Genomic DNA, 15,243 nt, shown 5'->3' with positions numbered 1-15,243 from the left:
CTGTGAGTTTTCTGATGCACTTTCTCCTTTCTCTGCACTGTTCATTGCCAGAGCTCCAATAACAGCATGGTCATGGCCGGCAGGAAGGCTTGTGCTTCCGCTGCACCCCACGAAGCCGGGGTTTCCCAGCTTCAGCCCTCCTCCCTCTCGGTGTGCCCCCATGGGGTCAGGGTGCCTGTGGGGCTGACATCGCAGGTCCCACTGTTTGAGCTGGAATACGGGCAGAACTTGGTGGAGCCGGGAGAGTAACAACCTGGAGTGTCTGCGCCACTCAGTCTGGGGAGAAAGCCCTTTTTCTGCCAGGCCTTTTCAATTTTCTTCCCCTGCCCCTGTCCCCACCAAAATCAATGTGCCAGTTTTTAATGACCTGGCCCCTGTTGCTGCTCGGTGGCCAGAGAGCTCGGCCCTCATGCGGTGCTGGCCTTTGTGGAGCCCCTCAGGTGAGATGCCCGGCTCACGTTTGCCCCCTACGCAAGCAGGACATCTCTAAGCAGCCATGACCTTGGACACACTGACCTTGTGTCCAGTTTTTTCCAAATTCTGCCCTTACCCGGTTCTAAGCAGAGAGCTTCAAGAGCTCAGAGTGATTCCCCAGGATGCGGGCGTTGCCCACGCAGGGCATTGTGCTTGCGTCCCTGTCCGTCCATCCGTCCACCCAGCAATGGGGGCTCAGGGCTGCTCCCCACTCCCCCGGCGAGGCAAGAACCAGGCAATGCTGCCTCAGCACAGGCAGCATTTCTGCTCATTGTCATGGAAAGGTAGGGTGAAAAAGCCTCCTCTGAAGCTGGCAAAGCAGGAAGCCTGGAGTGAAGGTTAAAATAAGGAAAACATCCCAATCACAAATGAAGAGTGATAAGAAAATACTTGGCCCATTATGCAGCAGGTAAATCATTTTACAGGCTGGAAATTCTTCCCTGAAAGCCCATGTGGGTTTTTAATTGTGGCCTTAGCAGGTTTGGTCCAAGAACAGGTAACACTATTGTGCTACGCTCTTGTTCCTTTTTCTGATAGTGCTCAGTCCCTGAAAATGAGTTTTGCTTGGCTGAAGTGAAAGCCTGCTCACCCCAGAGTGCTGTACACCTCACCAGGTGCCACAGAAAAAGCCTCAGAGCTTTCTGCATTGCCATCATCAAGCATCTCTGCCAGTCCGACTGCCTCCTTCCCTCTTGGAAATGCCCTACTTAAAAGTGCAGCTAATAGTGAATCTGTTCCTCAATGCATTTTAGAGCTCCCGTCCTTGGGGCGGTTGAATAAAACATCACAGCGCTGTCTGCGCACGCTGCGGCTCTGTGCAGCGCCGCCACGCACGCCATGAAACGGAATCCCTAATTGCTTATTTAGAGCCTGAGATGGGAGAGAAATTGGCTTTTCCTTAAAACTGGATGTAGTGTAGGAGCCCATAGAAACCTAAATATAGCCAGGGTGCCTGGTCCTCACATGGGCACCTGGCTGAGCTGCAGGATGCGCTCGCCGTGCCGGCTGTGCCTGCCGAGAGTTTATCATTTCCAGGGAAATGGAGCAGAGCGAAAAGTTCCCTTTCATTTCTCTAACAGGAGTAGTGGCAGACTTTGAGTTCATCCCCTCAGTAGTGAGAAGAAGGGGCTTTAGTAGCCAATATGGAAGTTTAATGAGAAGAATCAAGAAGTAGTGTCCCAAGTGCAGGGAGAAGCGGAATTGTGGAATTGTTGCAAATTTTATTCTGAAAAGGATTTTTTTTGCTTCATAAAAAATGTAACATTGCCCTTTTTCATCAGTGATAAAATGTAGTTCCTTTAAAGGGAACTCTACAGAAGCAATTTTGGAGAAAGAAAAGTTGAAGGGCTCCTCTGCCAAGTACAGCTCTGTATGTCCAGTGCTTCTGTGAGTCAACTGTTGTATTTATAGATCATTTATAGGAAAAAGGCTCCTGAAAACCTGAAAAGGGCTCCCTGAAACCCAAGAGTGGCACACAAGCAAATTTCCTGCTATTAATCTAAATGACTTCCCACTTCAGGAGGTAATTCCAACATAGCTTCCTAGTGATTTGATGTATTTAAAAACCAGTCACTGAAAATGAGTTTGATCTTTAAAGAGCAGTGTGTATTTATAAATATACATATTGCTGCTCTGCAGTGGGGCCAGTCTGCACATTGACCATACTGCACTCACAGCTTGGCTATTTAACAGTCAGCACTGGTGGCAGTCTGTGAGCTGACGATCCCAGGTTCCCCAGTGCCCAGGGATGCGGGATCTCTTCATGGGAATTTTTTTTCTTCGCTTTATGCATTTGCTTTTAGTGGCCAGCGGCAAGAGTGAGTCGTGGAAGTCCCAGCCCACAGGGTAACATTGCCCCACCCCACATTTCAGTAAGTCTGGGTGGCCTCCCGGCACTGGTTTGCCCTGTCACTGGTGCCAGGATGGCCACCCATGGGGATGCTCTGCCTGCAGACCCCAGCATTTCCTCAAATTCCCAAACCAAGCAGCACTAATGCCCTCACAGGCAGCGCTGGCTGCCTGTGGTGGCCACGACCATGTGCCTCCCTGATTGCTTTATAGCTTTGGGGACAGATGCTTTTCCCATAAATCCATCACGTTTGGGCAAATGAAAAAAAGCCGGTTTGTCCAATGGTTTGGTGGACAACACAGCCCGCAGCTGCAAACAGGCCATGACATGCACTGTGCAATATTCGTATTCTCTCATCGATAAATGTCCAGACTTGTCACCATGACCAAAATAATTGGATTGGGTGCAAAACTGGAAGCAAGTTTTCCATTGCTCTATGTATGCAGGACCAAAATCAGCCTGGACTAAATTGGGAAATTGTCCCCGTGACAGCTGAATGGCAGAGTTTGGGGGGCTCTGCATGCTGTTATGAGTGGTCTCAATGCCATGTTTCGTGTGCCAACAGTGTAGAGCGAGGAACGTTTCTGTCTGTAATAAAGGCCACGATTGCACTTGTGTCACACGATGGCTCTGCCCACACCGCCAGACGGTGCCAAGTGATTGATGCATTCTCTTCCCCCCCTCCCCCCAAGAAATTCATCCTCAGTTCTTAAGTGTGTTGTTTTTTGTCGCTTGAGAAACACAGAGAAAAATGAGTTTGTTTTTACTTGTAAGGCTTTACTCAGTTGCCCAATTCGGCCGAGGAGCTGGACTATGGGGATCTCTCAGGTAAGGGCTAGTCCGTAGGTAACCCGCTGCTCTCCCTTCGCTAGACACTGGTTCCACTCTGATTCCTGCATCTTGGCCATGTTGCATTGTGCAGTCGCTATGGCACAGCCATTCCCCCCACGCTCTCGCAGCTTGGAAGTGCGCTCCTTTCTGTTGGGGTTTTCCTCCTTTTTTTCTTTTTTTTTTTTTTTTTTTTTTTTTTTTTTTGGTTGTTGTTTTGGCACCCATTTCTGTGTGGCGTCCTCAGACATGGGGCAGGAGGTGCAGGGCACCGAGGCCAACCACTGTGGTTCCCTCCTGGCTGGAATTTTTTGAACGCTGATTTGGAGACCGGTTGAGTTGAATCTTTGTTTGTAAAGCACTTGACTCTGCCGTGTTGTGTGAAACCCCCCTTAAAACAGGCGGCCAGCACTAACCCTTGGCTGCTTGGGGATTCCTCATCATACCAACATCAGTTTGGGGGCAAAAAGGAGGTGATTGTTTCATCAGTGAGGCCAAACCAAGTAAATGGTTTGAGCCTGTTTTTATCCACACTGGACTGAAAGGGGTATAAATGCATCCTCTTGGCTGGTCCTTGCCAATTAGCAGCAATTGAGATTAAAGCATAACAACATCTTCAGTGGGTGCAGTTGGGTGCATTCAGAACAGGGTCTGTACCAGTGGTACAAACCTAAATCTCTGTTCTTCATGTTTTCCTATTGAAATCCTCCCTTTTTTTTTTTTTTGCTCCCACTTGCAGAGCATCCCTGCAGACCCCTGGTACCTGCCGGGCTCTGTTGCTGCATGCGGCCACTCCAACACAGGGTGCGCGATCCTGGCCACAGGGCCAGAGCAGCCATTTGGCCCCCTGGGAAGAGCCCAGCCCAGGGGGGTTGGAACCCAGTGCTGTTCTGTCAGGGGTTCAGCATGGAGCAAAAAAATACCCCAAAAAACCCCTGAGTCGTCATCTTATTCTGTCAAACAGTTCCGTCTCACCCGATCAAATCGGGAACATCCCATCCCATATGCCACTACAGGTGTGCTTTGGCCAAGAGGTCAGAAATGATGGATTCATTCCGGATGTGTTCTAACACTGAGTGATGCTAACAATTACTATTGCAGGCCTGGGACAGATCCCATAGGTAAGATGCACCAGGGCTCTGGTGAACATCCCTGAGTGGATGGGGAAAATTGTTCTGCTCTGATAAGTTCTACTTTTTGAAATTCTATTTTTTAAGGAAAAATACACTTTTTGGTGAATGAAGAGAAGAATAGGAAAAAATTCCTTAAAGGAATTGCCCAGAATGGGTGTCTGCTCCCCAGCCTGTGCTGCCCAGAGGGGCTCACACATTTCCCGGGGCACATAGCTCAGTGTAGTCTTTTTTCTGAATCTGGAATGGAAGCCAAAATTTCCCCTGCCTTTACAGAGCACAGTGCAGGCAGAGCCGCTGCCCACAGCGAGCACCTATCGTGTGCTTCCAGACACCCATTTTGGAGCATCTGGTTTGACTACTGATTTTTTTCCTAAGAGTTTCAAACTTTTGCTTGTTGCTCTTTAGATTACTCCTGCCTGCCCAAAGGGTGATCATTCCTGGTCAGGAGTGGTCAGGATCTTACTGGGTCAGGTATGGAGGAGGCACTAGAGAGAAAGCCCCAGGCCCTTCTCTTCTACAAACAGAGCGGCCTCTGCCCCATAGCCTCTGTTTAGAATGTCAGGAAACTGAAACCAGGTCGCATTTTTGGCCCGGGGTCAGCACACTGGGGCTCTCAGATGGGTGGTCCCAGGTGAGTGCTGGAGTTGAGCTCTCTGTCGGGAACACTGCTCTCCGCTCCGGCAGGAGTGGGTGCTGGGAGCCCTGGGCACCACCCTGAGGGATGCAGGGCATGTGCCCACCCCCACGGGGACCATAGCGTGGCGGGCGTGGGGGCTGCTGCCGTGTTTGCTCAGTGTGCTGTTCCTTCCAGGTACACCTGTCCCGCCCACAGCTTCAACCGAGGCTCTGCCGACCGTGCAATTAAGTAATGCCTCCCTTGCCTTCCGCCCAGGTAGCCTGAGTCCAGAGCCATCCTCGCTCTTCCCGGCCGAGTTCTGTGTGTCCGTGCCTCTCGCAATCCTCCTCTTGTTCCTCACATCCTGAGCCCTTAGGGTGCGGAGAGGGCTGGCCTCGCAGCTCTCAGTTCCTCATTCCAGCCCGGCGCAGACCGACAGGCAGGATTCCTGCAGCACCAGGAATCGCGAGGGCAAGCCCTGAGTGCGTGTGTGTTGTGCGCACCTGTGCACGCAGGTGCACACGAATAGACACTGCCACGGGCTCCGAGCACCGCGCTCTGGGGACCTGCCCCAGCACTCCCTGAGCTCTCCTGGCTCTGCTCCAGAGCGTCAGCACCTCCTGTAAAACAGGGAATGGTCACGATGGCTCCGCGCAGCCTCCGCATCGGGCCAGGTTCCCTGACCGCAGCTCGATCAGCACCTTTGTGGAGGGGGTGCAGGTGGATCAATGGCCATCGGCTGCGAGCAGGGCTCCCTTCTCCAGAGAGGAGTCAGTGGGAGCAGCTGCTCAGCTCTGAGCTCTGCCGGGGTGAGCACATTTATTCAAAGAAAGCGCGTTATTTTTTATGAAGCAATCTTGAAATGGGTCGCTGAAGGGGAGCTTATTGATTGAAGAAGGATGAACTCCTCAAATTTCTCTGGTTTAAATTAGACCAAATTCAATTACGATACGACAGGCAGGTTAACACTGCTGTTTAACAGCCCCTCAATAAATTTGAGGAGGGGTAGCCTGCTCCACGCCACGCGGGGGGAATGAATAACATTATTGCTCATCCTGTCATAGGCAGTGATTTCTGTCCTCCCACGTTGTGGCTAAGTGGTTTATAGTGTTCATGGAATAATGGCAGCCTGTTCTTCCACCAGCACCCCCTGCCAAGTCCAACCTCTAGTGTTGCTCCATCATTTCAAAAACTTCATTCCGCAAAAGAATTGACCCCAGATTCAGTTGGGAGGTGTCAGTGCAATCCTGATGTTTCTTACCTCCAGGGAAAAGAATAATTGGCTCACAAGGTTTTCAGGAGTGCTCAAGTGACTTAAGGCCATTAGTGCCCAAATCATGACCTGTGGGATCTTCAGGTGTGCTGATGTGATAATCATTTAATAAACTGAACTATAACCAGATTTAGAAGAGATCACTTGTTTAGGAATTCTTCAAAGCCGTTGGCATAGGTTTCCTTTTTCCTGCTGTGACGCAGATGTTACCTGCACATCTGGGAAGCTCAGGAGCTGTCAGTGGGGTCAGTGTGTATAAGCTTGCTCATGATTACACACAAGTTTAGCCCACACTGTCCAATGTCAGGAGCTTGACAATCATTTTCACCCAGAAATAAAAGGCAAATTTTTTGTGTAAGTGCAGCATTAAATCCAATATGCCAAAATTAATGTCTAAACTACATTTTCATAAAAATCTCCCTCTGTTCTCTGCTTTTACAGCAGAAATGCTCATAGAGGAGGGTCAGGGCTGTCCAGAGATACCCCAGAATGTTGGGCTATGCAGAGTGTGAAGCCGGAGGGAGGTGAGGAGGAAGGACGGGAGACGGGAGCACCACACAGCAGGGTTCCATAAAACCTGGGCTTTCCCACATCATCCCATCAGGACAGGCTGCATCTCCCAGTGCTGCCTTTGCTCTGCACCTCTGGCACTGAGCCAAGGGAGAGCCGTAATCAGCTGGAGAGGGTGCTGGAGCACAGGGAAGGAGCTGTTGGCAGCAGCAGTAATGTCAGGAGCGGTGCCAGCGGCGGTGGAGAGGTGGGGGCTGGCTGGTCCTGGCTGCAGGAGGTCACTGGAAGGAGCTGCTGCCTCCGGGCACTCGAGGATGCTCGTGTGTGCAGAGGGCTCCCGTCACCAAGGTGAGCCCAAAGCCGCCGTTTCGAGCCTCGCGGGACCCGCTGCTGAGAGCATGGGGAGCACTGAAGGTAAACATGAAGTGGTTTGACCCAAATAGGTCTGAAGCTGTTAGCGTGGGTAGAAAGGAGATTTAAATACAGGCAGCCCGGTCCAACTCAGTCTTGCTTTTAGTCTTGAGATGCTGCTGCCGACGACAAAAAGAGTGGAATATTCATAGATATATCTATATTTAAAGCCTCATTAAAATGGAACTGAGTGGAACCTTTTCATTGAGAAGCTGGGAGCAGAAAAGTCTTCCCTCTGCTAAACCTCGGTGTAAGCGCTGACCCACACTGTCAGGGTGCTGCTCTTACCATCACCAACATTTTTCTTGAGAGCCCACAGAAAGTTGGTTTTAGCACTTATATTGGCAGAAATGTTGGAAACCTGGAGATCATTAATATATGTACTTTTAAAGAGAGTCTCTCCCAAAACCCCCATAGCTGAGAACCTGCAGGTGTGAATCACAGATGATGGTTATCAGTACTTAGATGGACAATCCCTAGCTCAGCGTCTGCCCCATACTGCTCCTGACCTTTGGAATTAGTTCCTTAGTTCTGTGATGAGTAGCAACCAGTCCCAAACTCCTTTCTCTCCTGTCTGTGTGCTGTTTGCTGATCCGCACTTTCTGTTTAAAGGAAAACTTCAGGGTTCCCATTCCAGCAGTGTAATCACTATTTTGTTGATTACGTGAGCAATTGGTTAAAATAATCAGCAAAAATAAGTTTAAAGCAGCCTAAGTCTCTTCCTGGCCACCCTAGAAGAGGCTCTGGAGCGTTCCTGCTGCTGTGCAGTGATCTGCACCGTGGGCAGATGGACCCAGTGCGGCATCCCATGAAACCCTGGCATCCCCTGTGGTGGGGTGCAGCCGTGCCAATCCCTTGGGGAACAGCACAGCACTTGGAAAGAAAAATGGATTTTTTTCCTGCATGAGTTCATCTCTGGCAAGTGGATTGTACCATTGCTGATGCAGTTTTCCTTTAAGGTGCTTTGGTGCCAAGCAAAGCATCGACACAAAAACGGTTCAGCCAAGGTGCACTGTAGCTGCAGAGTAGCCCTGAGGGGGCATGTTGGTGACAACATGCTGTGATGTCTTCCTTCCCTGCCCTTCCCTCCCTCCTTCTGCCCCACCCACAAAAACTCGCAAGCAAACCCAAAACAAAACCCCTAATAGGAAAATTCCTGATGATTCGCTGGAGAGGCCAGGATCCAGCTTGCTCCAATATATATTAACATCCTAACGGGAAAGCTCTGCATGTATACATTTACTGCGCCCTGACAAGAGGGAATTAAATGTCAGAAGGATTTGTAGCATCTGTAATTGAATTGGTGCTGAGAAAAGCAAATCTTGAGGAAGAATAACATATTAGGATTAGCAAATAATGTGGCATTTTGTCAGTTCCTGCCATCTTGACTGTTCCCTCTTCAGCAATAAAGTTGTGATTTCTGGTTTAATCAGAGATAGGAGGCAGGAATAGCTTGGGTGAATTGGAGACAGCATTTAAAGCAGATTTCGGTTGTTAAGGTCAAGTCTCTCCTTGGCTTTGGGGAATTAGTCTTTGTTCTATAGACCTGACACTTTGTTAATTACCAAAGAAATAGCGAGGGACAGGATGTGGAGGGGCTGGTGGCACACAGGCAGGTTTGCTGGGAGCAGTGTCGGAATCGCTGGCAGTGGAGTCGGGCTTTGCTGGGCCAGCAGGCAGAGCTCTTGGTGCTGGGTCATGCTGCTGGAGCATACGGGGTTTGATGAGGTGCTGGAGGCAAGGAGAGGAGATCCTGCAGGAGAATGTTTTAGGCTGTGTGTAAGCTTGAAGATGTATTTAGCCACGTGTAACAGCGTGAACTTGGGGCTGTCACCTCGCAGGGGTCTTCCTGAAGAGAAACAATTGAGAAAAATGGCCCTGCACGTCCCAGTTGAGGAACTCATGCTTAACAAACTCTGCTGAACAAACCTGGCAAGGCTTTAAGCCAAAGTCCCTTCTCAGGGGAACCCTCTCTCCCTGCTCTTGGCATGATGCCGATTAAAGGGAAGACATGAGGGATGTGTCAGGCACAAGGCTCTGGCACAGCCCTGTCTCCGCGGCCGTGGGCTGGTGGGACGGTGTGGAGGCTGCTGCCGCCAGCACGAACACACACCTTTGTCTTTCCAGAACCTTAATTTATGATGATGAAGAAAAAATGCCTCTTGATGCAAAATCTTGCTGGAAGCACATTACAGAGCCGTAACTCAGTGCGTTTATGCCCCTCAGCTGTTCCAGATGTCAACGAGGCACTCATCCGCCCAGGCTGGGCTGCTGCTGGCTGCTCCGAATGCAGCCGAGCGGAACTGGGCACAAAGTTTCTAAAAAAAATAAGAAAAAAATGGAGTGAAGCGTACCTAAAGCAGCTGCTCCAGCAGATGAGCCAGTTCAGTTGCTTTGCAGAGAGCAGGTTTACAGAGGCCAGATTAGCCGAGCTGGAGCGGCAGCGGGAAGGCTGTGTCGGATTAGGAGCTCCCGGGGTGCTGGTTTTCCCCAGCTGCCACCCTGGGCAAGCAGCAGATCCTGTGCCTGGGCACGGGGTCAGCTCAGCACCCCACAGCGTGCCGTGTCTGTGGGCACCTTTCCCATCAGCATGCAGGGATGTTCAGGCAGTTGCCACAGCAGCAGATGCTGGGAAGGGATCACAGCATGGTCCGTTCCCACTGGAGATGAGACAGAAGGTCCCCCTTTGCTGTGCTTTTGGATTGCTTGGCACACTCTTGCCACAGTGCCATGGCTTGGGGTTCGGGGATGTGACAGTGAAGGCTTTTGGTTTGCAGGGGAATAATCCTTTTTTGGCTGCAGTTTTTTTATCAGCCAAGCTGCTGGAAGGGTCTCTGCAGTGTCCCTCACCACACCCCAGCTCATCCCAGCATCTCCCTGCCCACGCTGAGGCTCCTGCTCTCAGAGGTTACTCAAAGGGGCTTTTTTTCTTAAATTGTTTTAATTAAAAGGCGCTTTATGGTGCTCTTGGTCCCGAGTTATCTACTGGGGTCCCTCAGTCCTTAATCTTGGAGCAGAATTGGAAATATCGATAGAAAGCGTAAATCCCAGCTGCTGCTCGAAAGCTTTGTATCGGGTCTCGGCTCAAAAGAGCCCCATTACCTTTAGCTGTCACGGATCTGTACGCTTGATCGATAAACTTCAAATATTATTAGAGGTGGAGGCTTCAGAGATTTGCTCTGTTCTTTGGAGGGAGACGGAGATAAATCTTTCTTAAAAATTGACTTGCATTTGCTCTCTCAGTCGTCCTGGCAAAACGCATTTCTCCGAGGTGTCCAGGCAGGCACAGGCAGGGCAGATTTATGGGCCATGTGCTTCTTGTAGTGAAAGATTTAAATGGTAAATCCTTCACATATGACTTCACAAATCATGTAAAGTTAAAAGATTTTTACCGTTTCTGTTGCTGCTGTGCTTAAATTGTAAGGTATGGCCAGTAAATCATTTTAATGGAGGTGTCGTGCTTGACTCACTAAAAAAAAGAGACAATGGTTTAGCTTCTATTCCAAAATGTTAATGTATTAATCAGCAGGAGAATAATTGTTTTTTACTGCGTTATAAATCTCAGTTGCCATTAGGATTGCAGCGAGGGTTGATGTAGCTGCGTTCTTAAATTAAAATTGTTGACACTGCTATACATTCATTTTACATGGCCATAGCTCATCCGGGGTTCATTCCGGAGCTGTTCCTCCACCACATCAGTCATCCCTCTCCCAGGTGACGGCGTCCCGAGGGAGAGGCGCTGCTGAAAGGAAACTAATTGTGTGATGAGGAGTTAAATAAACGCAGTAAAGCAGTCAGAGGCACTGTACAGTTACTGCTCACTGTCGGCCTCGGAGTAGGTGTTAGCGTTTGGGTCAGGAGTGTTGTGTCCTTGTGGGTTGCAATGAACAGCAAAGGTGGGGCTTCATGGTGGAACCCAGTTCAGTCGGGGCAGAGGATGGTTGTAAACACATTTTCTGTGCTGGGCGGGTTGGGTTTTGGGTAAGGAGTGTCTTGGGAAGTTGAAATGTTTTCCACAGGGCATTCGTTAATGACGTTTCTCAGAGCTATCAATTAGTATTCCCATATTGTTCTTGCTCTTCTTCGTGCCCCATCCACCAGAAAGGCTGAGATCTGGGCAGCACTGTAGGGAAAGTTCCCAAAATAGGTCCCCACCAATGACTCCATGTGCCCTTCCTCCCCTCTCCCAGCTGTCTCCCACGTGCATAGTCATAGTGCTGCTGCTTTTAGCGGAAAACACCTCGCGAGTCAAGCCGCCAGATCAGTTCGGCTCCGGACAAAGCTCCTCTGCCCGAACTCATCTGTCTAGTTAGCTCTGTGCTTCACCCCTGCTCCTCTGGAGAGCCTGAGGGCAGCTCTTTCCATCCTGAGAGCAGCTGCAGCCAGACCCTGCCAAGAGCATCGGAGTAAGTCCCCAATGCTTATTCCTCTTCTGATCTCAACAGATTCCCGTGCAGGTGAGGAAGGGGCCATACGGAGCGTGGACCATGCCGTGGTTGGTGGCGTCGTGGCCGTCGTCGTCTTTGCGATGCTTTGCCTGCTCATCATTTTAGGGCGATATTTTGCCAGACATAAAGGTAAGACAGAGACCAAAGCTGGAGGATGAAAGGCCAGGCACGTGTGTCCCCTCAGTCACGGTGTTGGCATGTCTGATGCGACAGACCCCCCCAGTTTCTCTCCCAGTGGTGTTTTGTTTCCTTTGTCGGTCGCTCCCTTGGCACCCACAGCAAGACCCCCAAAGAGTCACACAGCCTCCACTTTCCTTGCAGGTACATACTTCACTCACGAAGCCAAAGGAGCAGATGATGCGGCCGACGCAGACACAGCCATCATCAACGCAGAGGGGGGACAAAACAACTCCGAGGAAAAGAAAGAGTACTTCATCTAGAGCAGCCTTGGTTCCCATGAGGTGTCCAACTGTGGACGGTTACTACTGGCCCTATTTAAACGCTACAAAGACAGTGATCTTGGAAGTTGCAACCAGCTTGTGTCTTTTTTTTTTAAGGAAAAAAAAGGAAATGTGTGGAGAGCGGTGAGGCCGGGAAGGTCCGGGATTTGCTGTGTAAAAATATTCCTCGTAAAGTACACTCTGCTGTTCGACACCTCAGTTCGTTTGGGTTTTCTTTTTTTGGCCAAGTCCAGCTTGGATTTAGTTTAGTGAAGTCATTTGCAGAAGATTCTGTGCCTTGTTTAATTTCTGTTTGTTCGGGTCGGGGGGAGGCTGGGAAGAAGAGGGGCTTCTGTGCGTTAATTCCCTTCGGGTTTCTGTGGCTCTTCGTTTCCCCTTTCCTGTTTCTGGAGTTGCCAGCTGGGACCCCGTGGAGTAGGTGCGTTTCTCTGAAGGTGTTTCCCCTTTTTTCTCTTCACCGGTTTCCGTTCAGAACTCAAGCTCATCGGAGGAGAACCAGCACATTTTAGATGCGTAGTTTGCAGTTCAGTGTGCCCATGTCCCGTTCCCCATTTGCCGTCAGGGCTTGGATAACACCCCCCGAGCCCCCCTTTGTGGCTGTTTCAGGTGCTTTCGATGGTGGCGGCTGGGAAATGGGCTGAAGCTCGGCAGAGGCGCTGCTCGGCCGTGGGGATGCAGGAGCAGGGTCCTTGCTGGGCAGGCAGAGCTCTCCTGGGCGCGGGGGCTTCTCCTCATCCTCTCCCTGCTTGGCAGCCATGGGAGCAGCAGGTAAAGCCCCTCTGATGCGTGGGGCCAGACCTGGAGAGCGGCTGGATGAACAAAACTGCCTTTTTTTTCTACCTGCTGAGTAAAACGCGGGAATTCGTGTTGAAACGAGCGTGCTAATGACCACTAAAGCCATAGGTGCACAGGAGACTCTGGCTCAATCGGAATTGTAAGCGACAGGTAGCAAACCGCAGCGGGAAGACGGTATAAAGTTATATATGCTGACTTTTTTTTGGTGAGTAATCATGGATTTCGAGCGATAATTTTTTATTGTGTTTACGTGGCAAATGTATCTGATTTATTTAAGGAAAGCATTAATCTTAGTGTCAGGTTTGAGGATTTTTTAGGGGTTTTGCGGGGGGGCATTTCCGTGTGTTTGTTTCTCAGTCGTTGTTTTTGGCAGAACCATTACAATGTGGGATTCCTTTGGGAACAGGGTGGCCTGGTGCAGCAAACAGGCCCATTCCCCAGCAGTATTCCGTCTTTTCCCTCTTCACAAGCAGAACCTCACGAAGCACCCTTCTTTCTGAGCAGATTTTGTCGAGCGCAGCTCTTTTCTGAGCCCTCAGCACCATTGCCAATCCCCATCGCGATGAGAAGCAGCCAGGTTGGAGCCGGGGGCTCCGTGGCCCAGCGGCGGCGGCACGGGACGGGCATCCTGGCCTTGAGCAGCCCATACTTGTTTGGAAGTGTACCGTAGTGCAGTGTTACCGATGTAACTTTGACTTACAATGTTGACATGTCTCAGGTTCATGTGTTTGATTGGTGTTTTCCGTCTCAGGTAGATTGCAAAATTTCGGCCCCACGCATTGGAGAAATAAAAAACCCACATAAAAAACAGGAGAAAAAACAGGAAATTATTAATTTTAGTTGTATATCGGTTTATGTATTTTTTCTTCAGTATACAGTGCACTGTTGAAATGTATTGTTGAGTATTACTTTGTACAGCTTTAGATCATTAGGACTTTGAAGCGTGAAGAAAGAACAACCTTGTTTAAAGGAGGATCACAAATGAAGGACGCGGAACTGATGATAAACAACCTTGTTCTTTATTTACCCGGCCTTTTTATTTTTTCCCCTTAGGCCAGTTCTGTTTTAAGGTGTCCATGGAAGATGTTACAGTGTAAGAAAATACATATCCATCTGTTCCCATTCACATTTTGTATTGGTTCATGTATCCCATTTTTACAAAGGAAAAGAAGTACTATGAAATATCTGTCTTCTTAATAAAAAAAAATTAATGTTACAAAACTAGATCTTGTTTTGCACTCTTTATCCTGGCTGTTACAGAGCCCACCATTGGAGCTCCACTGGTGACATGGGCAGGAGGAGCTGGGGCCAAGCAGGTAACACCCAGCACTGCCTGGAACAAAAAGAGTTAAACCTGATGTATTGAAGCTGCATAAAATACGGAGCAGATTTCATACGTTTCTTGTTTAAAATTGCTAAATTATTTTCTTTGAGGAGTAATGCCTTGGAGAAAATTGATCTGTCACTGATGCTCCAACCTTCCCAAGCTGGAGTAGGTCAGTACACAAGGTCTTAATAGCAGACAAATATTTAAATCCTCCCTTGAAAGGTGAGTGTTAAAATATGTGACCTCCTTCACCCCGTTCTTGTCTCCCGTTCCATCTTGGTGCTGCCAGATTTCTTGGCATCTCCCCTTAAAACACTTGGCATTTCCAGGTTGTGACACACAAAGTCTGTTTGCCTCAAGACACCCAACTCCAACAACCAGCGCTGCTGGGGAGGATCCGTTTGGCTCCACTCGGCCTCGGGCAGCTGTTGATGGCAGCAGCACACGCTTCTCCTCCCGCCTTTCCCCCCACCACAGCCCCCAAATCAGGCTGCGAGGCAGCTGCGGCACTGAAATTACAATCATTAATCTTTTATGTTTTGCACAAAGGATGAGGAGAAAGACAATTGCTTTTCGAGGAGATCACACCGGGAACAACCATGCAGAAGCAGCGTGCCCGGCGCTGGAGGAGCCGCGCGGACCGGGGTGTGTGCCGGAGGCAGTGGCTGCCACTGCTCCAAGGCCACTGTGCAGCTCTTGAGCACTCGGTGCATCTCGTATGGTTACGTCACAAATAATGTTTTTCTGAGAGAAATCATGACACTGAGGAAAAAACCGTAGGGCAGAGCCAAAAAAGCGGCTCGCTCTTTTCTTACCTGAAATGAGCAGAGCTCATGATGGTTTCCATGGCTATTGCAATTATTTCAATGCAGAAGAGATTTGCAGCTCACAGGTCCCCGATGCCGGCTCACGATGGTTTTCTCCTCAAGCCAGCACTAATTGTGTCTCACACTTGAGGTGTCTGTAATTTATCCTCTCAGGGGTCCACATCTTTCAGGGTTTTAAGGTTATTTACTGGTGCTTTTCTTCCCAGTGGATCTAAATACTTGTCCTTCGCTTTTCTGGCCCTACACAGGCCTTACAAGTGGGTGGCAGGAAACTGTACCTGTAGCATGCAG

The 15,243-nt window shown here is 49.6% G+C and overlaps 1 protein-coding gene across 1 annotated transcript in view; it reads left to right on the top strand.

Moving 5' to 3' along the window:
- CADM1 (cell adhesion molecule 1) overlaps positions 1 to 14,022 on the top strand; it is a 45,560-nt gene extending 31,538 nt beyond the window's left edge. Inside the window, exons 10-13 of the mRNA XM_042034032.1 lie at positions 3,098 to 3,151; positions 5,096 to 5,176; positions 11,540 to 11,671; positions 11,864 to 14,022. Of these exons, the coding sequence (XP_041889966.1) occupies positions 3,098 to 3,151; positions 5,096 to 5,176; positions 11,540 to 11,671; positions 11,864 to 11,982 (386 nt within the window). The 3' untranslated portion in view covers positions 11,983 to 14,022. The remainder of the gene's footprint in view (positions 1 to 3,097; positions 3,152 to 5,095; positions 5,177 to 11,539; positions 11,672 to 11,863) is intronic.
- The last annotated feature ends 1,221 nt before the right edge of the window (positions 14,023 to 15,243 follow it).

This window comes from Corvus kubaryi, unplaced genomic scaffold, assembly GCF_017639235.1.
Source record: "Corvus kubaryi isolate FWS band 111438036 unplaced genomic scaffold, C.kubaryi_AGA036_p1.0 37367, whole genome shotgun sequence".
NCBI lineage: Eukaryota > Metazoa > Chordata > Aves > Passeriformes > Corvidae > Corvus > Corvus kubaryi.
Note: the sequence above shows the minus strand (reverse complement) of the source record. Positions and strands in the feature narration are given on the sequence as shown.